This window comes from Quercus lobata, chromosome 7, assembly GCF_001633185.2.
Source record: "Quercus lobata isolate SW786 chromosome 7, ValleyOak3.0 Primary Assembly, whole genome shotgun sequence".
NCBI classification, from domain to species: domain Eukaryota; kingdom Viridiplantae; phylum Streptophyta; class Magnoliopsida; order Fagales; family Fagaceae; genus Quercus; species Quercus lobata.
This window is the reverse complement of record NC_044910.1, coordinates 120,001-147,784: the sequence shown is the minus strand read 5'-3', so window position 1 is coordinate 147,784 and position 27,784 is coordinate 120,001. Positions and strand designations below refer to the sequence as shown.

The following is a 27,784-nucleotide window of genomic DNA, read 5'->3' as shown; positions in this document are numbered from 1 at the left end:
ATTTTCCAGGGAAACGCCGCTATAAGGTTTTAAAACGTCACTGAAAGTCTTAAAAACGCCACTATAGGTAAAATTTTTTTCGCATGAAACTCAAGTCTTGAAGACTCGAGATGCTACTTTCCTTTATTGTTTCAAACGTTGCCTAACTAACTATATACAATTTTTTTGCATTGTTGTTTTGCACATTACCTCCAAAATGTAAAAGATGCATGGTATACAACAACACACATGTAAATGTGAAAGTAGCCACTCAATTTAGTCGCAATTTTCTACTACATCCAGGGCTAAAGGGCAGTAACTTAAAAGCAAATGCATTGATTTCTCAAACCTTCTTTTAGGCAAAAATAAGTCAGGAAAACATCCTGGAAAGTTGTCACGAGAATTCCACAAGCTAACAGCCTTTTTGTTCAAAAGATAATCTAATTCCAAGAACAAAAGAAGACATCAATTCTTTTTACGTTTGGCAGCTTGCTTTCCTTGGCCCTTCTTAGGTGGTCCCTTTCCACGACGCTTCAACATTTCAAGCTTGGATAAGCGCCTGGGCAAAGCACAATGTGTGTATATGTCAGACGTTTTAAATTTACATGAATCAGCTCCACATGATCATTTAAAGCTACAAACCATTCCTATCGTACTAATCATCAACCTTCACAAAAATACTCGGGAGAAAATCTTCTTAAAGAAATTGCTTCGGCAGAATATTTTTCATACAAGTAGAGAAACACAAGCAATTTCATTATATAGTTACTTCCAGAAAAATGAGAAAAAAGGGGGGGGGGGGGGGGAGGTGTGGGAGGAAATGATGATATGCTAAAATGATCAATGTATTACATGGATATTTTAAGAAATTCAGTAGGGAATGCGGCTCTAATGGAAGTTCAAGATAGAGCACACTCTTTTAGTTGTTATAGTTTAAAGAGCTTATAGTCTCAAATGGCATCTCCTCCTCTTATCAGAATGCGATGAAGGGTAAAGTTCGGGTGACCAATTGAATATATGTATAACTTGCCAATTGAAATAAATTAATACAAAAAGATGTAGAGCAAACATTGGCAATGGAATAGATCCCTCCAAATACAATTCTAATATCAAGCTAACATATGGTATAACACCTTCAAGAGAGATGGGCATTTTCAAATCTGAGGTAAGCTGATTTCAAACTTTCTAATTAGAGAATCAATAGTAGATTGCAGAGAATCGTCAAAGATTAAACATAGCAGAAAAGGCCTAACTAGAAGAATAGTGCTAGAACATCAGTAGTTAATGTAGAAAATTAACCAGAAACTGACTAGTTTCTCACTTGTTAAATTGTATGAAATCTAAAGGTAATTGTTTGCTTCTCTCATTCATTAAAATCCATGCTACTGTGTACAATAGCCCTATTTGATCAACAAAACATTGAGAAACCATATTTAGTATTAATCATAGTGGCATGCGCATTGAGTTGCTCAATTACTATGCTCTTAAGGTGTTGCTTGTCCGTACAAAATAGGTAACCATAACAGACACTTCAATGATTGGCAAAATCCTCACAAATAAAAGACACAAAACTGCTTACAAATCCCTTTTTCTTTTTTTGATAATTTCGTACTTGGGGTGAGGTGATTTAAACCTTGTATGTCTCCGTTTGGAAACATTAGTAGATGCTAACTAGTTGAGCTACAAAGGTTCTTGCCCATAAAGATCCCTTTTTCTTTTATAATAGGCAAATAATAATTTTAAGATGAAGAGGAAGCTCATGATTTTCCTTTCCTTGACATTCGTAATAAGTTCCATGAAGAAGAGATTAAGTGAGAAACCTAAGCAAATATTTGATGGGCACGAGAGAGAGAGAGAGAGAGAGAGAGAGATTACTCTTGTTCTCGACGAGCCATGATTAGAGGATCATCTTTCATGATGTCATGTGGGTACCATTCGGCAACCTTTTCACCAATGAGCTTCTTGCGTAACAGCTTGTGGGGCGATCTCTGGCCTGTTGGGTTAAGTATGTGCCCAAATATCCTTGCCCTTGCTTCGGTCACTCCTCTAGTGACTGCCGTAGCCAGAATATTCTTTAGGTTGCCAGTAGCCATCCTCACTTCACCTTGCTGAGTCAAAAAGAAAAGATTTGGTTAAACTTTGAGGACTTGATGGCACTCTGAGACAATGCTTTTAGAGCATAACAATGTGGAGTTAATCTCTAAAATTCACAAATTTCGAATAAAGATTAAACATGTGTTAAAAAAAGAAACTTATGGGTATGAGCATAAATTGCTTAGCCCATTAGGAGTGAATGCCCTGTATTACCTGGCAACTAGTTATGGTGGGTAGGGTTAGTTGCCCATAGGTTTTATTGGCTAGAGGTGATTCCAAACTCCAAAGGGCTCTACTTTGAAAAGGATCTCTACGTTATAAAGTAAAAAATAATAATAATTAATTAAAAAAAACCAACAACAACAAACTTGAATAAGGGCACTTTATGTTGGTTTTGCAGAAATACATTTCAACTACCATCCTTGATTCCACTCAAGATTCAAAAATCTTAGTTGTGGATTTAGCGGCTTATAAACTACAAACCTAGGTAGCTGACCCGATCAGCTCTAACCCCAATTACTTGGAGCTAAGGTTTCTCAAATCCACTAGTCGCTAACCTGTGCGATGTACGGGATAGTTAAATAAAAAGATAATTAATCAACCTTATAGTAAAAGAAAGGGCTAAAAGAACCAATAAGAGACTACTTTGTCCATCAAGTAATCAACCCAAGTGGCATTGCAGCTCATGAACAAAAGTTATTGTTGCATTTCATGGCTGCATACTTGCTAATAATGGAAATTACCTGTATAAAACTTGAAAAGGGTCAAATGATAATACGGAAAACATTCCATAAATAACTTATTGATGACAAGTATAGAGAGGGGACTAATGTAAGTCATCAATGGAATTTGAGTCAGCATCTCATTGCAAATGGAATATAGCTCTATATTAAAACTAAAAGTAAAAGTTCAATCATTCTTTTTCTCTAAAACGTTATCAAAAACTATAAGTAATTTACATCAGTTTCAAATAAAAATCACTTGAAGAATCAACTACTTTGAATCATTATCTGAAAGAGCGACATAAAAACTTAAATAAGTCTCAAAGATGAAGTTCTTTGAACATATTTCAGCACCAATTTCCAAGTTCAACTCTATGTATGGCAACCAATTACTCACCCCGATTGAAAGCACAATGTTTGAAAGAATCTTCCAAGTATCTTAGTCACAATTTTCATCCACCTCCCTAGATCACTAAACTATATATCTACTAATCTACCTACCCTAACTTGAAATATTGAATACAAAGGAAGAGCCAAAATTTCTCAAACAGATTGTGTAGCGTATATAAACTTAAGTTGTTCTATTGCCTTTTATTCACGAAAATCATATAGAAGAAATAGAAAGAGAAAAAATTGTTAAAAATGAAAGCTTCATATCTTCCACCATACTCGTACTTACACATACTAATCGTTATTTTCGAAAACTTGTAAAGCGAATGAATGTACATGCCTAGATTCAGCTGCAGAACCTGAAATACCAAAGCAAACCTCTATAGATAGTGTAGCACAAGATGTAGCATCAATATTATCCTAGCAATCTAATTATCTATTCGATCTATTGGTTGTAGTGGTGGGCCATTGAATTTGTGAACATCTGTAGAGTCCTTACTAATCTCTTAATAAATTTAAAATCTGATTGGATTCGTCATGATTTCAACCATTTTGCTGCATTACTTTTTCTAAGTGTAAAATGTGACAAACCTTGTAATGCATGGGTTATATTGTTGCTATAACATTATATTTTAAAATGAATATGATTTGCATTTAATCTTTTAATACTGGACTAAATTGATCTCTTCGTTGCTTCACTATATATTATATCTGATTACAACTAACCTAATGAATATTTATATTTGCTAAATTATATGTTATAATCTTATTACAACCTCCTTAGTTTAGTTTTACTGAAAATAGACAAAAAACTAAAATTCTACAAATTTAAAGTATATGCACCCCAAAAAATTAGAAAGCAAGCAATCAACACCAATCCAATCAAATATGGTGATGAAAAGTTCTGTTCAAGCATTTCTTTGAACACTTTCAGGGGAGTTGAGAAAGCAAGTTCTGTTCAAGCATTGCTTCACATTATGTATTGAAAGCCACAAATATCATACACTAATTCAAGCAATTCTAAAATAAAGCTCATACAAGTCTTAAAAGGAAGAAACCCAATATTAAGTAAATCAATTTCAAGTAATATGACCTTCATTTCCTTCATTCTATCCTCTATACAGACAGAGCTTTCCATTCCATTCTATTAAAGGTTTAATTTTGGTGGCACTGAATTTCAGCCTTTGTATATTGTCTTATGTTGGGACAGAAATTCAGTTTGTTTTTCATGTCAGCTGTAGATTGGTGGCTATATATGCTATTTTACATTTGATATAAAATGTTCATAAAAATTGTGCAATCAGTCTTTCTGCATTAATAATTTTCATTGAATCAATGATTCCATATTTTTGGGTTTTACAGCCAAAAAATATCAATCAATCACCAAATTACTTCGAATGAGATTCAGGAAGCATAAAGTAATCTACCAAAAAACAAAATCTTACGATGAAATAGAAGCATTAACTCGATTTTTTTTCACTTTGTTGCAAAATATGAAACAGCGAATACCAAATCACATATCTATTTTTACCAAAAAAATCACAAATAGTATGTACACATATACACACAAACAGAACATAAATATACATACAGATTAAATAGACTCAAAAGCAAAATCAACTCAACAGATCAAATGAGTAGTGAAGACCAAACGGTTCATCAAAAAAAATCCAACAAAAAAAAATGATCAAATCATAATCAAGCAGATCAGTAACGGAACAAAATTTACAAAACCCTAGTTAAATTTATAGTCCACTGAAAATCCATAGAGATTTTACTCAAATCAACAAATAGTTTTACAGATCCAAACACACACACACATAAAGAAAAAAGTCGAAGTACTCAGCATTAATTGATTGCTAATTAATCGAATCAAACCCTAGGTTTGATAAAGGAAAAAAAATCAACTTTATGCAATTTTGATCGAAAATCTCAAAAAATAAGAAATAGAAGAAGATGAAGAAAACGAACCCTAATTTTTTGAAACAAAGTTCTAATTCAACCATCTGATGCAATCTGTATATTTTTTAATGAAAAAAAGCAGAAAATTTCAGATCCAATGTGAAATCGTATAGATTACCTGAAAATACGCCGAAATCGGCGAAGAGCGAGCAAAGCAAGCTGAGATAAAGCTTTAAACTGAGCGAATGAGCGAATGGGAATGGCTTGTAAGGGAGAGGTTTGAGGAATAAAGAGAGAAAGGGGAAACGGCAGGACCCAAGACAAAGCAGAGAGAGAGAGCGCTCAAAGGTTAGGGTTTCGGGTTTTAAGAATGCGTATAGGTTAGAGAGAGTGAGTTGCATAAAAGACCAAAAAAAAAAGGGTAGTTGACCCGATCAGCTCTAACTCCAATTACTTGGAGCTAAGGTTACTCAAATCCATTAGTCTACAAGGCAATCTTGGGTTATGTCAATGAGCTATGACTCAACAGGCACCTCCTCCTCATATAACTTCTAGGTGGATGGTGAGCTCTTAGGTTAATCCCATGTGTGTGTAACTTACTAATAGGGGGGAAAACAATAGCCCTGGGATATTTATGGCCACAATAACATGCTAGCAACAGTCAAACAAAATCATTTTTTTCGATAATGCCTCATTGAAAAAAGATGAAATCATACAAAGAACCAAAGCACACAGCAGTGTACTAAGGAATTAGCAATACAATAAAAGTATAAAGCATGAAAAGTACAACTATCAAGCAAATCAGTCAAAGAATTAAAAGTAAATACACCTGAAGCATTTATCCACACGAACAAGGCTTGAAAGAAAGAAAGCTTCAAATCATGAATTTATCTCTCACTTCTTTCAAAATTACACGCATTCCTCTCCTGCCAGATGCCCCACATGAGGCAGTGACGGAACAGATAAAGCAGGATCATGATTGTTTATGCAAACTCAATCCCAAGTTTAGCAATTTTATTAGTCTACAATACAACCTTTGGGCTTCCAAGACCACCACAATCACACACTAGAAAACATCCAAAATGAGATCATGATTGTTCACCTCTCACTCTTTCATTTTCAATTTTTCGAGTATTTACTTGAAACTCAATCTCACTTAACAGCATACTTTTTGGAGAAACTCTAGAAATAACCTAATACTTCTGCATGGTTTAGACATATATAAGCATAAATATTATATAATTATTTTTTGATAGGTTACAAACAATTTATAATTAAAAACTACTTTCTGAAAAACCATAACGAAAAAAGAGAATGAGTAGAATTCAAATGTTATCAACTAGATTTATTTGAAGTATACACAAGCAAAGATAGTCATGCATTAAAATTTAAAATATAGGATCTGTCATGATGAATATGTCACTGAATTTTCAGAAATCATAATTTTACAAATATATTCAAAAACAGCAGCAGAATAGCATAAGTCATTTTAATATAAAGAAAAGCAAAAACATTCTATAAGATAGTGTAAGCAATAAGGCACACATCTTTTAGAAATGAAATGCAACTTGAGGGGAAAAGGCTCTTAATAAAAAGTTACATAGAGCATAGATTAATTGCAAATTCCAGATTGAATTCTCTTTGTGGTGATCAAGTAATTCTGTGCTGAAATGATTTAACAGCAAAGTAATACCAACAACTCTTCCTGTGTGGTCGGGTGAAGACATCTTATAGGTTATCTTAAATGGAGATTCTTGAGCTACATCCTTGTAATAAAAAGAAATGCAAAATAGATGTAATATGTGACCTGTGAACCAATTTCGCCGACAGTAAACCTTAGTTTTCCCTACCTAGAAACTGTTAGAACTCAACCATCTATTGTTTATTCAAAAAGGTAAAAATAAAGTCTGCCTCTTCTAAGGTTAATCATCTTCTTCTTTCTCAACCAGTATCCTCTTGCATGCCTCATAGCACACGAAAGATATCCCAGCAGCAGGGGCCAATTCCACACAACTTGGTCCCAACCCTCTATACAGATGAGATGAGCACCCAATACTACTCATGAATAGTCGGTAGATATTGTATGTGAACTCAGCAAAAAGTGACACAGTATTGCATTAGAGACTAAATCAGGGGGGAACATTTTCCTGATGGAAAGATTACCATATTTTCAAAGCATTCTTCTGCAGATACTCAGTAAATACACACTTAAATATATCAGAAATACCACTTAAATGACTATGGGTAATCTATAAGCCTTTATCTTGTAACATACACAGTAGGTGATTGCCCAAAAGAAAATTGATGAAAAGCTATGAGATTTAGATATCCACACAACCCCATACAATGTTCATGACTAGCCTAGCTACTATGATGCCCAAAATGCAACTACAAAAAACCTCCTACAAGAAACCCCATATAATTCCATTCCAATATAAGCCTGAACCAATATTCACAAACTCGCGAATTGAAAGACCACCCAAGCTAGAAATTCAATCAAAACTCCTAAGCAATTAATTCCCTACAGAAGAAAAAAAGTGCAAGCAAAAATTGTAGAGAAAATTTTATTTAAAAACCCCAAAATATCAAATGGAACATTTTATCATGAAAGAAAATTATTCACGAGACTTCAATTTTAGGTAAAAAATTCCACGGAAACAATCAGAAGACAACAATTAAATTTCATTGAATATTGATAAGAATCAAGCTGACTATAACTAAAAATTGATAAGCTAAAACCAAAAGATTAGGATTCTTTTTTTCTTCTTCAGCAAAATCAATAGCTGAATTTAGCTAAGAACCCAAATAGGATTCATGGGTTTGTCCCTAAACCAATAAAAACTGTGATTTTCCTTCGTTTTCTCAGCAAACAAACACAGCCCAACCTCTAATTATTAACCCCCACCCCCCCCCCCCTAAAAAAAAAAAAAACTAATCAAAGCCAGAAATTCCGATCTCAAAGCAACCCATCGAATCCCCCAAAAGTAATCAATCTCTAATTCAAATCAAAACAAAATTTTCAACAAAAAAACACACACACACACAAATCAATAATCCAAAATCAAATAAGCTAAATTTAACAAATAAGAGGGAGACAGAGGACGAACCGGAGGGTTGTTGATTGGAGGCTGAGAAAATGAGGGAAAATGAAATCCCTCGTGAAACCTTAAACGTCAGAGGGCTGGGTTTCTTTTTTTTCTTTTTTGGTAAGGGCTGGGTTGATTTTTTTTTTGAGAAACTGCTGGGTTAAATTTAGGTATATTATTTGTGGTTAAATGGGTTTCAATGATATTTTATTTTAAACCCAATAATTATTAGATCTAATTAGATTGATGGCCATTTAAGTCAATTAATAATTAGGTAAATTTAAGTGAACAAGTAGGTTTAGACTTACTTTACTATCTAATGGAAAACAAGATTTCCTAGTTTTTAGGGTAGTACGTACTCAATAAAATGAGTTTAGAAATTACAAAATATACTATTATTATTATTATTATTATTATTATTATTATGTGAGAGAAGAGAATGTCATTTTGTTATATTCTCGAAATATTGAATGATTATCTTGTTTAATGGTTGAGTATTATCTAATGGAAAACAAGATTTCCTAGTTTTTAAGGTAGTACGTATTCAATGAAATGAGTTTAGAAATTACAAAATATATTATTATTATTATTATGTGGAAAAAGAGAATGTCATTTTGTTATATTCTTGAAATATTGAATGATTATCTTGTTTAATGGTTGAGTTTAACCTTAAAATTGAACTTGATTTACTTGTTAACTAAAAATAAAATTTTTTTTTTTTTCAAATTGAGACCGAACGGTAAATAAACAGTTCATTTGGTGGCTAAAATTAAAATTATTATAATAATACTTTGGGTTTAGTTAGAGATAGTTATTAATAAGAGAGGGATTTAACCAAAAAAAAAAAAAAAATTAATAAGAGACGGAGATGTGAAAGATTAGAAGACAGCACACGGTCTTAGTTAAAGACACGTTCGTTCTTCATTCCGGTGCCAAGTCAAGTCAAGTGACAAGTAATGGTGGGTCCCACAAATCCTATTTAACGGCTAGTCAACAATAAATAAATAAATAATATAAAAAGGCGACAAAGACAAGTAACATTGGGTTTGAACTTTGAAATACAAATACAAATAGAATGCCCCTCCCTAATAAACGCGTTTGGACATTTTTCAGTTCCTAGGTTTGTTAAGATATATGGTCTGTTTGGATTGAATTTATTATTGCTGAAATTGAAAATTGAAAGTATTGTAGTAAAATAATTTTTAAATGTGTAAATAGTATCGTGGGACCCATTTTTAATATTTTTTAGTACATGAACAGTGCTGTGAACAGTGATAAACGATGCTGCTACAGTGCTAGTTGTCCCTGGAACGCGTGAAGTGCGAAAAAAAAAAAAAGTGGAAAAACGCAGCTCTGGATTCAGCGGAAAACGCTGAATCCAAACGGGCAAATAGTTTATTTGGTTGAAATTAAAAATTTATTACTAAAAATACTATAAATAAAGGTAAAAGGTATTTGAAATAGTACGATGGAACCTTAAAATAGTGCTAAAAAGTGTAGTGAAGCCAATGAATAATAGTTGTAGGGACTCGATTCGTGATGACCCCAAGATGATATTGGGCTCGTATGTAAAAAGGGTCCAAACAATATTATTTATAAAGCGTGGGTATGAAAGGCTAGGCTATGGTCACCGGACGGTGGTTTGGGATGGCTCCGGCCAGTATATCTCGTCTGAGGAGTCTCGGGAGTTTAGTGCTCTTCTTCTCCTCCTTTTTTCTAAGACGCCATGGTTTGGGGGACTGATTCTCCCCCCCCCCCTTTTTCATACTGCCTCCTTTAACCTTTTATATTGGCATTTACCCTCTCGCCAGCGCCCACGTGTAAGCTCAATTTTCTAGGACTTAAGACTTGTCCTGTCAACCCATACCTAGAGTGGTTGGGGGGTGTTCGCAAAGGCTGAAGAGTATGGTCCTGTCAGGTGTAGAATGCTTTATTGCAGTACTGACAGCTTTTTACTTGGACTGTTTCTACACTGTGTTCACTCTTCTTTTTAGGGGCATTATGGGACGTAAAGAGGACAAACTTGATCTCGGCATCCCATAATGCCCCTAAAAGGAAGAGTGAACACAGTGCAGAAACAGCCCAAGTAAAAAGCTACCAGTACTGCAATAAAGCATTCTGCACCTGACAGGACCATACTCTTCAGCCTTTGCGAACACCCCCTAACCACTCTAGGTATGGGTTGACAGGACAAGTCTTAAGTCCTAGAAAATTGAGCTTACACGTGGGCGCTGGCAAGAGGGTAAATGCCAATATAAAAGGTTAAGGGAGGCAGTATGAAAAAGGGGGGGACAACCAGTCTCCCAAACAATGGTGTCCTAGAAAAAATGAGGAGAACAAGAGCACTAAGCTCCTGAGACTCCTTAGACGAGATATACTGACCGGAGCCATCTCAAACCGCCGTCCGATAATCAAGGTCTAGTCTTTCAAACTCACGCTCTACAAATGATATTGTTTGGACCCTTTTTACGTACGAGCCCAATATCATCTTGGGGTCGTCACGAATCGAGTCCCTACAGTAAAAATAAACTGAATAATGAAATAATTTATAATTTTCATCCGTATCTGACTTTATCAATCAAACCATTTCATTTGGCAGGCCAGGCCACCCAATCAGACTAAAACTTACTATATATATTCTTTCTTTCTTTCTTTCTTTCATTCCCTACTAGGGATGACAATTTTTTCCCACCCTGCTTGACCCGCCCCTCCCCTCCCCATCCCTGCCCCGCCCCGCCCCGCGTTGCTAAGCGTTATAATTGTAAATTTGTCATACTCTAAAACCCTACTATTTAAACAAACATATCAATATTAACTTATTTAATTTTACCCAACATGGTTCTTTGTCTTTATTTTGTTATGTGTTATACTATGAGATTTTTATTTTTTATTTTTTATGATTGTCTTGTTAAACACTTGGATATATTATTTAATTTTTTCTAAAAATTGAATTGATTTGATATGATAAATTTAATTGTAATTTCAAATATATTTTTATTAATGAAATAGGTTTTATTAAAAAAATTGTACTAGTTATAAGGCAAATTAACAAAAAGTAGAGTTTTATATAGTGGGACAGGGCTTCGCGGGGTCCCAAGGGACGGAGATGGGGTGAGAAAGTTTTCTCCGTCATGGAGATAGGATAAGACAAAACCATACAGGACGGAGACGAAAACCCCATCCTTTGCCCCACCCCACCCCATTGCCATCCCTATTGCCCACACATTTATCATTTTTATACTCATTGTCATTATCATAAAGTAAATTTAAAATTAAAAATTTAAAAACAGAAATCAGAGAGAGAGAGAGAGAGAGAGAGAGCATATGTATTAATTATAGCGGTAGAAAACGCTGGAATCCCGGTACAACAATACTATAATATTGTTTACACGGTGGCTGGCTTAGCCGGAATTCCAGCTTCTGCCCTGTCCTGCTTCCTTCCACCCCTTCCACAGAGAGAGAGAGAGGTAAAATCCATTTTCCTTTTAATTGTCTTCTTCTTCTTCTTCTGTATTGTTTACAACCAATTGTTATATTAATTTTGTAGCTCACAATGTGAATGTGAATGTGAATCAATTACAATTGCAATTGCAATTACAGGCTAGGCTGGGTGGTGTTTGGTGATTGGATTTGAGAGAGAGAGAGAGAGAGAGAGAGTCAGTCAGTCCCTTCTCTGGGCTGGGGTTGGCTGGGCTAATAATAATTGTATTTGGTTTAGAGGGGAAGGAAAGCAAGCAGCAAATCGAAAATGAGCGTGGTTTCGGGTGTGATATCCCGCCAAGTATTGCCGGCATGCGGTAGTCTCTGTTTCTTTTGCCCCGCCATGAGGGCTAGGTCCAGACAGCCTGTCAAGAGGTACAAGAAGATTATCGCTGATATTTTCCCTCGTTTTCAGGTCTTTCTCCTTCTCCTCCTCCTTCTTCTTTAATTTTGTTACAGTGTTACACTACTCTGCTACTACTTATCATATATCATGCCTCAACAAAACATCTACAATTTCCTTCTTTCTGTTTTTATTAATAAATAAAATACTCTGTCTATATCGTAAGGTTTTTGCTACACTACTACTCTCTCTATTCATTCATCTTCTTTTTTACTATGACACATAACACACTAGAGATCTATTTATTGTATCATACTCGTAATATAACCAATATTGGCTCTTACATGCTATTCTTACACCAACAAAGGGGGAAAAAAGATACGTCTGAAATGAAAAATGGGTTTCCCATCTACACTGTGTTTTCTGCTCTTTCTATTGGACTTTGGTAGTTATTATCAAAAGCAAACCAAAAAAAAAAAAAAATTAGCTTTCTCTTTATAAGCATGCTTCACGTGTACCTCAATTAAAGTTGCCAGCACCAGTATTGTTTCTCTTTCATAATTGACTGTTCAATCTTTTCCTTGTGTTAAATTTTTAAGATTTGTTCCTTATATTTTGATAGGAGGAAGGACCAAATGACCGGAAAATAGGAAAGCTTTGTGAATATGCTGCTAAAAATCCATTGCGTATCCCAAAGGTATAATTGGTTTGTGCAAAGCGTTATATCTAATAGCGTCTTGATATTCACTCATGTCAAAATCTGGAGGTACAAATTAGCGTTATTATCTAATAGTTGTTGAAGAGGTAACTCTCCAGGGAACTTCATCATACACAAACTCTCTACAAAGTAAAGCTTGTTTGAAGGTGAAGGGTAAAAATATTAAAGAAATTGAGCATGAAAGATAATGACATTCCCTCACCCACATGAAAAATAAGTCACAGACCTTTCAAAAGCAAGAATTAAATGTTTGATAATTGAAAGCAAGGATCCTGGTGTTCAAAAAAATAGAATTGTACGGTCTATGGTCATTAGACTACAAACTGATGGTGCAAAATGGGTTAAATCTGCATTAAACTAACCATGGATTGGCCATATTTGGCTGAGCTATTGATAATTCAGGATCATTTTTGGATACTTTGTACTGTGGAAGGTTGAGCCAAACCCAAATTTATGTGAAATCCCTTCAATATGATCAAATTACATCAAGAAGCCAATTAACACATGATAGCTTGCATTTTAATGATAACGTTGTTGTTTGATTGACGATAAACATGCATTATGCATACCTGATACGTGTCCAAGCAGAAGAAAGAGTGGAGTTGAAACATAAAAAAAAGATTTGCTATGAGTACACACCAAAAGCACCTATGTTCCTTTTGCAACCATTACAACCATAGCCTAACTTGCACAAGATTCAACACCATAACTAGTGGAAGTCCCAAGGGGGTGGCATCCTCCTTAACTTGATATCCCTGGCCAAAGATAGAAATGACTTAAACCTGTGCTGGGGCTGTAAATTGTGAATCACCATGCACGGGCTTTTGCACCTTGCTCTATATGCAAGTAGCTTTGATTTGGGAGTAAGCTAGAAGTAAAGTAGTATTAGTTGAAGTGAAGGGCGCTAATGAGTAATAATAAGTAGAGTGGAACACTATCGGCTGAGAGGTTGGTGAACTACTATGATCGATAGATTCCCCACCTATATCCAATCCCGACAAGAATAGTAGTGAGTTGCTTCTGGCTTGGCTTGTAGTCAAAGTGGAACTCCAATTGCCACAACAAAGCATTGTGGCATTTCTTCTATATGAGTGGTGACAGCTCTATAGATTGACAACGAAGTCTAAGACCAAAGTATTGACTTGATCCCATCGGGCACATAAGTGGCCAGGAAAGGACAGCTTCAGTTTACTGGTGCATTTGCTTAGAAGTGAATGTGATAGTTGTTGAGGTCTCTGACACCATGTTAGGAAACCAATTGCAAACAAGAAGGCTTATCCATTCTAATAAGGGAGAACTTCAGGTATTGATTATAGCCTTGCAGATAAAAGACATTATAAAGTTTGGTCATGTTACATCAAAATGAGATAAATGTGACCAGACTAATAATGAGTTGGATATCTGGTATAAGGTTGGTAGAAATTATTTCATATCAGTTTCTTCATGTTGCCTTACTGTGAGACCATTCAATTGGTTAAATCCTCGTATTATTCTCCTAATTCTCTCCATTGTTGCCATTGGTGATTCAATATAGTGCACCAATGTGTGAGGAATTTCATATTGCCAATGGCCTTTGGTCAACTGGCACATCTGGTGGGTGAGGTCTTGGTTCAAGTCCCATTGAGTGCATGACCAATGTGTGAGGAATTTCATATTGCCAATGGCCTCTGGTCAATTGGCACATCTGGTGGGTGAGGTCCTGGTTCAAGTCCCGTTGAGTGCATGAGTTACTTACCAGTTGAAAAAACTTTATTGTTAGGTTTTTTCATGTTATTATATTCCAAAATTTAATCTAGAAGATATGTAAGCAATATGCAAGAAAGTTCTGATTCATAGTTTATGCATTACTTCAATTGTATAGATAGTTCTGATTACTTTTTTAATTAATAGCTCATATGTTATCAATTAGTTGAGATTTACTGCTTTTTTGATGAAAGTTGCAATTATGGTGATCAGATTACAAAGTCTCTTGAGCAAAGGTGTTACAAGGAATTGAGAAATGAGAATTTTCAATCTGCAAAAATTGTCATGTGCATTTACAGGAAGTTATTAATTTATTGTAAGGAGCAAATGTGAGTTTATCCTTCTTCCATGCTTATACTTTTGTTTATGTGTTTTGAAACAGGAAAGTTATATTGGCCTGCTTTAGTTGGAAGAAATTTATAAATTGAAGTCTTAACGTTTGGAAGCTACAAGACCACCTTAAAAGTCTACTAACCCTAGGTTGACAATTTCACAGGCCTCTGTTTGCGAGTAGCTTACTAAGCATTATCCACACTCTGCTGGATCAAATACGGCAAGATGAAATGCGAATTATAGGATGCCAAACACTTTTTGACTTTGTAAATAATCAGGTCGGTTCCCTGGGTGGTGCTTAGTTATGATCTTTAAAATGTATTCTTCAAATGCAGGATATTCAGCTTCAGTTATAATTCATTTCCAGCTCTTCTTTTTTCTCCCTACAGAAACTTCAAACTGATTTCATTGTATTGAATTTGGCAGAGTGATGGAATGTATATGTTTAACTTAGAAGCCTTTATTCCAAAACTGTGTCAATTAGCTCAAGAAGTGGGGGAGGATGAAAGGGCACAAAGTCTACGTTCAGCTGGGCTCCAAGCCCTTTCTTCAATGGTACTTTATTCATCATGCTGCTATTGTACTTTTAGACTCACGGCTATAAATCACCCTTTGTTTGGTCATTGAGGAAACAGAGGGGAAAAAAAATACAAGATCTTGAATCTTACACCTTTTTAAAAAAAAAAAAATTATTTGAAGGTGGGTGGGAGAGAATTTCAAATAACAAAGATCTAAGATTTGAACATTTATTTTCTATTTTATCAATGTCTAAGCAAAAAAAGGCTGTAATTCTGAACTTATGTCGTTTCTGCATCACTAATGATGCTTGGATTCAAATTATTGTTGTGTGCAAAGTCGTTTTGATGTGATGGTTGTTCATGGCCTGAAAGCTAGCTTTGACTAGGCTAGGAGAATAATATGAACGTCTTCAATTTTTAAAAAACAATTATATAAATTTTGTGATCAATCCTAACTATTTGATTGGACAAAAAGGATGTCTACGGTAGCCTCTGTTGACTTAGGCTAACCCTAGTAAAGGAATGTTAGGTGCTTGGTCAACACTTAGTCTTGGTGAGATTGGTTAGAGCAAATAGTTGGTTTTTAGGGGAGCACTCTAATTTGGAGATCAGACAGGTAGCCCTTGCATTGGGATTTTTCTGAGTGCAGAGTGGGTTCATTATGGATATGCATACAAGTATTGATCTACCCCTGCAGAGGTGAGTTGTGATGTAAGCCTGTAAGGTTGGCCATTGAGTTTTGTTTTCAAGATAACATTCTTTGCATTGGTTGAAATATGAGGATCTAGGGTGATACCTTGAGAACGGATCTCAAAATTAGTTAGATGTGTGACTGGGCATACTACAGATACCTTATCACTGCTGTGGCTGGTGGTGGAATTTGAGGATCATGGCACATGTCACTCCTGATGGACTCCAGGTGTTAGGGAATGTTGCATATGGAATGGGTCAACGGCTCAAAAATATAGGGGCATGAGTTCAAGTTGGTGTAAAGCTGGCCTTGGTTTAGGCAGGAACAGAAGGTTGCTGGATGATCATAATTTTGCCTTATGCTTAGTACAAGTTTGGATGGTTGCAATCTTCTTTCTGGATATGCCTTGACGTGTTCTGATAAGTCCAATTAGGAGAAGAAAAATAAAGAGGGCATAATTATTGAATTGATTTCACAAATGTTTCATTTCATTGTTTTCTTCTTACAAAGTTGGGAAAGAGTGCACTTGTGCTCAACTCATGCTTATTCTCAATTTTTTTTTTGCAAAGCATTATTATGCCATGACGTATGCAAAATTAATTCTTTCATGTCTCTTTGTTTCATCATGCAACAACCAAACCTTAGTCCCAAAATTTTGCAGTATCTTTGTTTCATCATAATTATTGAATTGACTTCACTGATGTTTCATTTCTTTGTTTTCTTCTTGCCTAAATATTGGATCCCTGTGTAATTTTCCTTAAGAGTATGTTGAAATCATTGCAGAAATACCCATATCTTCTGTTTTAATTTTTGTTTTTCCCTTTATAAAGCTATGTATTCTCCCTTGTTAGCATCCCACGTACCATATTTTAATGGGATTGGATTATCTATTTTTCTTTGTAGGTTTGGTTTATGGGCGAATACTCTCACATTTCAGTCGAGTTCGATAATGTAAGGAGATTCAGACTTATTCAAATCTTAATCCAAGTTTATCTACTTCTTTTTTGAACAGCACAGAGCAGCTTCTTGGTTATAAATATAATCTGTGTTTGACATGCATACACAGCAGAGCATTTAATGTAGAATACATATAGAATACATATACACTCACGATCATTCTATTTTTCACTGGGAATCTGCTACATGACTGGTGCACTTAATTGTGTCTGAAATAAGAGTTCAACTTTGGAAAAATCTTATGAACCTCTACCTGACATCTATGCCTTTGTGTCCTAGTTCTGTTTTGTAGCCTGTTATATACTGAAATTATTGAGCTATTGTGGTTTGTTGTATCCTCAATAAAAAAAATTTGCAGCTTCTATAGGACTCTATAGGGTTTTATGTATACACTTAACCGTGATTATTCTGGAAGAATTATTCTACCACAATTAAGATTGTTAAATTTATTGTTCTCTAATTTCTCAATTACTTTAATAAGTATAACTGTCACATACTTTATCATTTAGCTGCGGATTTACAGGTTGAAAAATATAGATGCGTCACTGATATTGGAGGGTCTAGAACAGTTTAGCTCACTATTTCTTTATATCTTATTGACATTGCATGTAAATTTGTACAAGTGAAGCAGCTTCTGTTCATTACCATTTCATTACACAATGCTATTTGATAACCTATGTGGTCTTTTGACATTTTTGTTCTTTTGATATTCAACAAAACAGGTTGTTTCAGTGGTCTTGGAAAACTATGGAGGTCCTAATAAAGAGTCAGAGAACATGGACCATGACAAGCAAGGTCCCCAGAATCGTTGGGTGCAAGAAGTCCTAAAAAATGAGGGTCATGTCTCTCATTCACCAGATATCACAATTAGGGTTCCTTCTTGGAGAGCAATTGCGAACGAAAAAAGCGAAATACATATGTCAGTATAATATCTGTCGGCACCAAATACTGCAAATGCTTCATAGGATTTTTGTTTTTAATTCTTCAACTGTCAATGACTTGTCCTGGTTTTCTTCCACAGAGAAGATGCCAAGAATCCTTGCTTTTGGTCCAGGGTCTGCCTGCATAACATGGCCAAGCTAGCCAAGGAGGCTACAACAATGCGGCGTGTTCTTGAATCTTTGTTCCGTTACTTTGACAGTGAGAGTTTATGGTCTCCTGAACATGGTCTTGCCTTGCCAGTCCTAAAGGATATGCAGTTTTTAATGGATAATTCTGGTATTTATAACTCAACTCATTTAGGATTTTGAGGTTCTTTGCTGTTGTTTTTAAACATTAATGCTGTTGCCCTACCCTTCAATTTCAGTTTTACTTTGATGATTAACAGCTCCTGCATTTTTCTTCTTTACCTCTTGCAGGGCAAAATACACATTTCTTGCTTTCCATTTTAATTAAGCATCTTGATCATAAAAATGTCCTTAAACAACCCAAAATACAGCTTGACATTGTTCAGGTTACCTCCTCCCTTGCTCAAGATGCAAAGGTCAACCCTTCTATAGCAATGATTGGTGCATTAAGTGATGTCATGAGGCATTTGCGGAAGAGCATACATTGTTCACTTGATGATGCGAATCTTGGAGCTGACATCATAAATTGGAATAGAAGCCTTAGGGAAGTGGTGGATGACTGCCTTGTACAGTTATCACATAAGGTGGTAATTATATTCCAAAGCTCCTAAATCAATTTAATATCCAAAATTTTATGGTCTAGAACTACTTCTTGATGCTTGTTATTGGTTTTTATTCACTTTTCAAATACTTAATGAGCTTGTGTAATTTTTCATTTTTACATATTCTACTGCTTCAAAGCATGGATACTTTAAACTAGCACCATATCTAAATTTAAGCTGATACAGATACTCTCGGATACCATAGGATACATCTTTATTTATTTATTTATTTCTTTTTTTCCTTTCCCTCTTTCTCGCTCACTTTTTTCAATGAAACTAATAGCTGCTTACCTATTTTTATTATTTAGAGATATCTTTTATACAATGAAACTAATATATTTATTCTTTAGTCATATTTTACACTGTTAGTATTTGGTGTTTATCTTTTATACTATAAAATACTATAACATGTACTTTAAAATGTTGATTTATATGTTAATTGATTGAAGTATCCAGGCTATATCACATCCTAAAATTTTCAAGAATTGACATATCCCGATGTATGTATTGTATTATACACATATCCTGTGTTGGGGATTCCTGACATTGACTCTCATTAGTCATTATTTGAGTTTTCAAATAAAACTGAGTTGCAATTGGCCCACAGATTGGTGACGCAGGCCCAATTCTTGATAATATGGCTGTGATGTTGGAGAACATCTCAACTATTACAGTTATAGCCAGAACTACTATTTCAGCTGTTTACCGAACTGCTCAAATTGTAGCCTCCTTACCCAATTTGTCATATCAAAATAAGGCAAGGCGCAGCACCTATTTTTCTATTGATTTTTCATCCTCAACTACTTTTTAGCTTTAGATATAATTCTGCATTTAACATTTCTTTCTTTCTGTAGGCTTTCCCTGAGGCTTTGTTTCACCAATTACTCCCAGCTATGGTCCATCCAGACCACGAAACACGAGTTGGTGCACATCGAATCTTTTCTGTTGTTCTTGTGCCATCTTCGGTTTGCCCTCGTCCATCCTCATCTATTCCGCGGACACTTTCAAGAACCGTCTCTGTCTTTTCTTCTTCAGCTGCCCTTTTTGAGAAGCTAAGGAAGGACACGTTTTTGTCAAAGGAAAATGTTTGTCAGGACAACAAAGAAAATGGTGTTAGTGAGGAGGAACCAAGAAATCTGAATAATGATATGCTGAATAGATTGAAATCATCCTACAGTCGAGTATATAGTATGAAAAGCCCCCTTGTATCTATGACAACCGATGGAAATGCTGTGATCAATTCAAATAAAGAAATGGTAAGTTTTTGGAAATGTCTTTACCATCTCAGGTATCCATATCCATTACATCATGGGGCTTGCTCATTAAGGCATGCCCTGGTTACCCCACCCAGTCATACATAGTGTAGTTGTTGCTCCTAAGGGTGACTTGTACTTTATGTTGGTGTTGGATGTCACTGGGCACATAGAAGTAGAGGGTAGTCTCCTTAAATACATTATATTTAAAATCTGTAGCACTGATTCAATTGCTATCTAAAGTTATATATTTATTGGCCTAGGAATCAGTTCAGAGCCAAAAGTTTGGCTGGAATAGGGGCCTAGGCTTTATATATTTGCTATCAGGGTTACTGGGATTGGATAGGAATGCAACAAATTGCTGGCCCTAATCTATATCAAGGCCCTCTGTAATTTATAGGTCAGATTTCATGCTGTCAGTTATCAGTAGTTAAAAAATGGTCTTACTTTGATGTACCATCAAATCCAATGTGACTGTTTTTTTTATGAATATTAAACTTCAGGAGGTTAATTCCCTGAGGCTCAGCAGCCACCAGATTACTCTGTTGCTTTCATCAATTTGGGCTCAGTCCGTCTCTCCTGCAAATTCTCCTGATAACTATGAAGCAATTTCTCACACATACAGTCTTGTAGTTCTGTTCTCTCGAGGCAAGGTAATTGCTCAAATAATGTTAAATAGAGTTTAGCTTTTCTTCTATATAAACTGATGCTGCTATTTTTGATCAGGTCCTTTTCTTTTGATAATAATCCTTGTTATTAGCATGTTTGCACTGTACTTTTGAAAGTGCTTCATGCGTTTCTATGTCCCTCAGAAGTCAGAACCAGGGGATACTAGTAATTATTGTCATGTTAATCAAAGAAGCCATCTGAAGCATATCTACAGCTAGGATATCAATTTTATAGGGGCATTTGGGTCATAACACTATTTTGTAATTTCAAGAAGAAGTTTTGGGTATTTTCATGTCACTTTTGGGTTGTTTAGATATGATATTAACGCCATGTTTTTGGAGCATAATTTATTAATCAGGCCAATTAGTCTTCATAAACTCCAACTGTGCCTAGGAACCTCAAAACACTTGTGAGAGTGGCTTTAATCTTTTCTAGAGTATGTTAGTCCAGAAGAATGATAGTAAAGCTTTCCATATCTACAATTAGTTTTGAAAGAGGGCAGGTCGTTTACTTGAATTTTGTGAAGATTCTGGAGTGTGAAATTTTATTATTATTATTTTTTTACTTAGCAAAATACTCGATTAGTTTGGATTTCTCTACTAAACCTTACTTGGGCTTTATTTATTATTTGTTTCTTCTAGAAAGCTTGTTTCATCTTTCATAAATGATGTTAACAGCAATTTGGATGAACTGCGATTTAAACTTTCAAATGATGCCTGCAACTTACTAGGTTTCCATGGGGTGCAAATAGAGGACATTACTACTAAATACATATACGTTGAGCCTTAAATAGTTACTTACACAAAGAACTAGTTCTTTGGATGGGTTCTAGTCACATAAATTAGAATAGTATTAGTAATCATATATTCTACTTATCAGAAATGACTTTGGAAGAACCTCCTATGTTTTTCTTTGCCACATTAAAATGTTTCTTTTTCTTTTTTGGAGGGGTTGGGAGGTTAGAGGGGTTTTACCCTAGAGATGATAGGAGGTGTATAGTGACTGAAGGATCATTGGCAAGGAACTTCCTGTGTTTTTTACATTAATTATGTATTAAGTTTTAATGAGCTTTATTGTTCCATTCTATTATGGTTTATCATGTCTTGCAGAATTCCAGTAATGAGGTTCTGGTTCGAAGTTTTCAGTTAGCATTTACACTGCGAGACATTTCTCTTAATGAAAGAGGTCAGCTCTTGAATTTGTTATTCTACTTTCAATCCCATATGTCTAGATGGACTAGGTTTGAATTTTCTATCCTACCAGTAGACAAGCATGTATTGCATGTTCTAGTTACAGCTTGCACTTGTTGCATAACATGGGGAGAGTAGAGTAAGAAGCTACAACAATGCCATTGGTAGGCATAGATATACAGGCTTTAGAATGTTTAACTGTTAAGAACTGATTGGACTTTCTAATTCTCTTTTGACAAAGTGATTGGATTCGGGTATAATTAGCTTGTGGTTTATTCATTTCTCACTTTTTTTAGTCAATTACACACATACTCACGAAGCAAAGAATGAAAAAGCGAGATCTTACATTTATTGGATCTAAACTCTTCAGCTAAAACCATATCTCACTTCTATTGCAGGGTCACTGCCACCTTCATGTCGCAGATCCCTCTTTACCTTGGCAACTTCAATGATTCTTTTTTCGTCAAAAGCATACAATATTCTTCCTCTTGTTTATTGGGCCAAGACAGCACTTACAGATAAAATGGTAGGTATGAGTCATCGCTGGTGAAGCTGTAATCATTGGTTAACATTGTTATTCATTTACTTAGCAATAGCAGGCCTAAAAGTTCCAATATTTTTTGCAAGGACTAGATACATTTAACTTGTTCATGTGACTAATTGTTAAAGTGATGAATATCAAGCACATGGATTGTGGTGATTAAACACCTCTCAAGTCAAATTTCTTAATGTTTGCCTTTAATCATGCTGGACTCAGGTTGATCCATTCCTATGTTTGGTGGAAGATTGTAAGCTACAGGCTGTTAAAAGTGGATCTCACCGTCCTGCAAACGTTTATGGATCTGAAGAAGATGATAATTTAGCTTTGAAATCTCTTTCAGAAATAGATATCACTGAAGACCAAACTAGGGAGTCCTTAGCTTCTGAGATTGTAAAGAGCTTGGAAAATTTATCAGAAGTAAAGCATTTATATAAATTTTACACATCTTAGACTGCCTTGAATGTATAACTTGTTTATATTGTTATATTCTATTATAATAATTTTTGGCATTTTTTGCAGTCTGAGTTGTCCACTATAAGGGAACAGCTACTCCATGAATTTTTACCCGAGAATGTGTGTCCACTAGGAAGCCAGTTGTTCATGGGTAGTCCACATAAAATATGTCAGGTTGATCGGAAGAACAGTGAATCTGTTAAGGAGGTAAAGACTTCAAGTTATGTCCATTAATGCTTGGACTTGCATGACTTTGTTGTTGTCTTGCAGGTTGCTCCAATTTTTTCAATGGACGATGATTTGTTGGCAGATTCATTTGAAAGTCAAACCAAACACAATTCAGAGTTGGCGACAGAAATTCCCTATCTTTTGAGTGTCAATCAATTTCTAGAATCAGTATGTTAGCCATTTCATGCTTTATAGAGTACCAATGTAAGGGATATTCAGATTGAGAATTGGTTTCTTACAACATAATTTTTAATAGTGTGCTTTATATGCACAGGTCTTGGAAACGGCACATCAAGTTGGAAGGATTTCTGTCTCAACGGCGCCTGATGTGCCTTACAAGGAAATGGCCCACCACTGTGAGGCACTACTCATGGGAAAGCAGCAGAAGATGTCTAATGTGATGATTATCCAACAGAAACAGGAAAGTGGGAAGAACTTTACTTTACAAATTCATGAGCCTGAGATGAAGAAGATGTCATCCTATCCCCAGGTTGATGTGGGTTATTATGGGGTACTTTCTTGTTCTAGTAAACTTGAATTGAGCACGTACTTGCATGATATATAAACCATTTGGACCGTGCAACATACATCTCTAGTTGGGACTAGGTTGTGTTGTATGCATATGTACTCTTCTTGTTTCCCATTTGCATGCAAATATGTTAGAAGTCTTAAAAAGGTGCACGTTTGGGCTTAAAGCCTTAAAGGTCTTAAAACATTGCCTAATGCCTTCACACAAGTGAAGCTTCTAACATTGTGGACTCAAATGAAATGCAGGTTGGCAATCCTTTCCTTGACGAAAACTTTGTTGCCAATTCAGGCCAACCAAACCCTGGTCCTGTTCCGATGCTGTGTGCAGCAGAATACCAGCATCATCCCCACTTGTTCAGACTACCGGCATCAAGTCCATTTGATAACTTTCTAAAAGCTGCTGGCTGTTGAGTGTCTTGAAGTGTAAAGACACATTTTGGTGGGTTAGATGAGAAAAACATCAATACTCAAGTGAGCTCTTTGTCTTAAACTCAATGGCTTGGCTTCCCATCCCAGCTATGGGTATCCAGTCCATCTCACTTCTTACTCTACAGCCTGTGATAGCTTCTTAGTATATTGCAGAATCACTGTTTGTAATTAGCATTTACTGAGGTTGTTACTTGTTCACATCCTATTCTTTAATTGCTATCCATTTTATTTTTATAGATGTCCAGATTCAGGATGAGGTCTTCTTCTTGCTTCTTCTCCTCCCTAGGTATGATGAGTTTCAAAGCTGTGGTTGACAGTTTCTCATTCCAACAAGTTGAATTCTTTGCCTACAATGTAAAAATTAAAAAAGTCATATCAATTTGGTGTACTTAGAGTTTAGCTTGATTATAGAATTTATATGTATAATTTTTTTGGGATATCAAACCCATCTCTCAAAGTAAACTCTGGCTTCAATTCTACTACTATATAGAAGGGAAGAAATTTTTTTGTAATTGGATTGTAAGATTCTTTATTATTATTGTTACAATTTTTTTGAACTAGTGCAATGGATAAAATATTGCATTATGATTGTTATTTTAGCTCATGTCATATTATTGCAAAATAGAAAAAGAGATTGTGATAAAAGGTAGGGAAAGATAGGGGCGAGCCTGTTGTTCCTCTACAACGACAACGTCAGATTTCTGGGCTGGAGTTGATTGTAAGGTGATGGTTATAGCATGTTTAGTAAAGCCCAAACAAGTTCAAGTTCCTTTCTGGAAGCCCAAATATGGCCAAAAGCTTGAAGATACTAGGTTTTAAAATGCAAAATTGACCCTCTAACTTTCTTTAGATTTTATTTCAGTTTTTTAACTTTACTTTTGTTCATTTCAATCCTTTAAGTTTCAGATTTATTCAATTAAGGCATTTTCGTTAACTTTTGTTAAAGTTTTTTGAAAAAAAAAGGGAAAATATTTTTCAATCATTAATTGAATTTTTTTAATTTAAAAAATTTGAAGAAATATTTATAAAATTGAAAAATTAACCACAACATATAACAAAAATTGATGGAAAAGCCTTAATTGAATAAACTTGAAAGTTAGAGAATTGAAATGAACAAAGCAAAGTTAGAGCACTGAAATGAAATTTGAAGAAATTTAGACGGTCAATTTTGCATTTTACCCAATATAATAATAAAAAGGCGAAAAACACATTTTGGTCCCTACATTTTTGGTCGATTTCTGTTTTAGTCCCTAAGTTTTTTTTTTACCGCTTTTAGTCCCTCTCCTGAAAGACGCTTCCATTTTAGTCCCTGCCGTTACATCAGAAACGGATATTGCAGACGTGACAAACGGTAAAGTTAAATAATAATAAACTAATGTCCACGTGGCCTAAATTAATAATAAAAAATATTTTTTTATGCCACATCAGCATCTAAATTAAAAAAATTAATTTATTAATTTTAACTAAATTAAAAAATTAAAAACAGAATTAAAAACTAAAAATCTTATGAATTAAGATCTAAGTGTGCCTTAAACAAGAACAACAAGAACACAAACCCAGATCCAAGAACACAAACCCATAAATTATTTAAAAAAAAAAAAAAAAAACTAACCAAAGCCATCTCAAAGCCAACCCACAACCACCAAAATAAAATCCACAACAACCCAGGCCAAGAAAATCAACCCACAGCCACCACCTGGGTCTCGCCTTTCACCACGCTCAAGAACGTCAACTGAGACTTGGACTCCTTGTTGTACTCCTCCACCGCGAAGTCTCCGATCTCCGTCACATGCGGCTCTGTTACGTTCTTTATCGGCTGCCACCCACCCACGAGAACCCCACCACCACCGCCACTTTTGCCTCCCACGGCTGTGGCAGCGTAAATCGGAAGGATGAGAAGGGTAAGAAAGTAAAAGCACTGGATCTCGATCTTCATTGTAACTGTCGGTTTGGGTTGAGAAGAGAAGGGTTGATTGGTGGTTGGTATTTATAGGGAATAACGGCTACTGTAGGATGGAGATTTGGCGTGAGGAGATGGAGTTTGGGGGTTGATTTTCTTGGCCTGGGTTGTTGTGGGTTTTATTTTATTCTCAACCTTTCATATAATCTAAGAAGAAAGGCGCTTTGGTAGATTTGGAAATTTGAGATGCCATTTTCCTTGTGTCAGCAATTGGAGGCAGAATAGTCCAAACAAGTCAATTATGCACGGGGCGGGCTCCCCTCCCGTTGTAATACCTCCAGTTTTCTCATGTTTTTACACCAATGAAAGACACGTGGCAAGTAATAAATCCTAAGGTTAGAAATAATCCACATAATTTTCTCTCCCTTTTAATCCTTTTCAGTTTTCAATAAAAAATTTTCTGGGTTTGCTTCAATCACCTGTTAAGAAAAACGATCTTTCAAAATCATATTTTGATGGTTTCCATTATCACAAAATGATCAGCCACTCCAGACCCATATCTAGGAAGCTCAAGAACTCTTTCAAGAGCTTCAAAGCTTGATGGAACAACTTTTGTTGGAGAACAGAACAATGAATTGGGGCTTTGATTTGGTTTTTATTAAATTGTGATTTGAATGTGAAGAGAAAAGCCAAATAATTGGATAAATGAATAAAAAAAAATTAAGGAATAAAAGATTAGAGAAGTACATCATGGCTGCTTTCAAAGCTTTGAAGAAGGAGAGGAAGCTTTCAAAGCTTCCATGGCTGATTCTTTCACAGCTTTCAAAGCATATTCAGAAGTCTCATGCCAAACCCACAACCCATCGGAACTCCCACGGCCAGAAATCCATATCAAACCCGATGTCTCACCTCCCCAAGCTCGCCGGAGGACCTCAATTTCACACGCCTCCACCAGAACGAGCATCGATGCTCATAGCAGCATAGCCATGAAACCCACCATGTCAATCCAAACAGCCATGGTTTCTTGTTTTGCTATGCCAATCTTAGCTGTGAAACCCACAGTTCTAGTCCAAAGCCATTGCCATCAAGTTTCGATCTGCCAATTTGGACGCATCTGATGCTCAAGTAGGTGAGGTCCGTTTAGGGTGGGGATGTTGGGGAAAGATGCGAAGAAGAAGGAAAGAGAAAAAATTGAGAGAAAAAAGTGGTATTTGACGTGTGATTTTTCTAACCTTAGGATTTGTTGTTTGCCACGTGTTTTGCATTGGTGTAAAAAAGGAGAAAACTGGAGATATTATAACGGGAGGGGAGCTCGCCCCATTATGCACACCCATAATCTGTTTTGACAGCTTAAAACTTTGAAAATTATCTAAGTAAAATAAAGAAAGAACACTTAGGATGAGATTGAGAATAAGCTTTGGTTAGTTTTTTTTTTTTTTAAATAATTTCTGGGTTTGTGTTCTTGGATCTGGGTTTGTGTTCTTGTTGTTCTTGTTTAAGGCACACTTAGATCTTAATTCATAAGATTTTTAGTTTTTAATTCTGTTTTTAATTTTTTAATTTAGTTAAAATTAATAAATTAATTTTTTTAATTTAGATGCTGATGTGGCATAAAAAAATATTTTTTATTATTAATTTAGGCCACGTGGACATTAGTTTATTATTATTTAACTTTACTGTTTGTCACGTCTGCAATATCCGTTTCTGATGTAACGGCAAGGACTAAAATGGAAGCGTTTTTCAGGAGAGGGACTAAAAGCGGTAAAAAAAAAACTTAGGGACTAAAACGGAAATCGACCCAAAATGTAGGGACCAAAATGTGTTTTTCGCCTAATAAAAATGAGCCTCAACCTCAAAAGAAGAATGGATACTGCCTTAATTAATTCTTGCCTTGGTGAAGAAGAAGAAAAACCACAAGCCAGTGGAGTGACTGTGGAGAGATCATACCCAATGGATTTGATGTCCAAT

At 35.4% G+C, this 27,784-nt stretch overlaps 2 protein-coding genes across 3 annotated transcripts; one reads left to right on the top strand and one right to left on the bottom strand.

The window, feature by feature from the left end:
• Positions 1 to 227: 227 nt before the first annotated feature.
• LOC115953634 (28S ribosomal protein S33, mitochondrial-like) lies at positions 228 to 8,306 on the bottom strand. Of its 2 annotated transcripts, XM_031071372.1 has the most exons (4): positions 8,195 to 8,306; positions 3,475 to 3,544; positions 1,855 to 2,087; positions 228 to 538 (listed from the first exon to the last, which is right to left on the bottom strand). In XM_031071372.1, exons 3-4 carry the CDS (start codon positions 2,070 to 2,072, stop codon positions 445 to 447), a joined length of 312 nt encoding a protein of 103 aa, XP_030927232.1. In that variant the 5' UTR covers positions 2,073 to 2,087; positions 3,475 to 3,544; positions 8,195 to 8,306; the 3' UTR covers positions 228 to 444. The 2 variants fall into 2 exon arrangements, with proteins under 2 accessions (XP_030927232.1, XP_030927231.1); XM_031071371.1 differs by lacking the exon at positions 3,475 to 3,544 and having other exon boundaries at positions 8,195 to 8,305.
• Positions 8,307 to 11,497: 3,191 nt separating this feature from the next.
• LOC115953633 lies at positions 11,498 to 24,482 on the top strand. Its single transcript, XM_031071370.1, has 20 exons — positions 11,498 to 11,640; positions 11,774 to 12,068; positions 12,619 to 12,693; positions 14,671 to 14,786; positions 14,954 to 15,068; positions 15,217 to 15,345; positions 16,903 to 16,950; positions 17,679 to 17,875; positions 17,978 to 18,174; positions 18,315 to 18,610; positions 19,233 to 19,382; positions 19,480 to 19,881; positions 20,382 to 20,531; positions 21,657 to 21,732; positions 22,136 to 22,263; positions 22,495 to 22,695; positions 22,798 to 22,938; positions 23,002 to 23,127; positions 23,234 to 23,470; positions 23,734 to 24,482. The coding sequence occupies exons 2-20, from the start codon at positions 11,922 to 11,924 to the stop codon at positions 23,896 to 23,898; spliced, it is 3,096 nt and encodes a 1,031-aa protein (XP_030927230.1). The 5' UTR covers positions 11,498 to 11,640; positions 11,774 to 11,921; the 3' UTR covers positions 23,899 to 24,482.
• The last annotated feature ends 3,302 nt before the right edge of the window (positions 24,483 to 27,784 follow it).

Coding starts and splice junctions, on each gene's coding strand:
- LOC115953634 (XM_031071372.1), bottom strand. CDS start 2,072: ATGGCTACTGGCAACCTAAAGAATATTCTGGCTACGGCAGTCACTAGA. Junction 539..1,854: donor ATGGCTCGTCGAGAACAAGA/GTAATCTCTCTC, acceptor TGCTTTGCCCAG/GCGCTTATCCAAGCTTGAAA.
- LOC115953633 (XM_031071370.1), top strand. CDS start 11,922: ATGAGCGTGGTTTCGGGTGTGATATCCCGCCAAGTATTGCCGGCATGC. Junction 15,346..16,902: donor TCCAAGCCCTTTCTTCAATG/GTACTTTATTCA, acceptor TTTTCTTTGTAG/GTTTGGTTTATGGGCGAATA. Junction 17,876..17,977: donor GAAAAAAGCGAAATACATAT/GTCAGTATAATA, acceptor TTTCTTCCACAG/AGAAGATGCCAAGAATCCTT.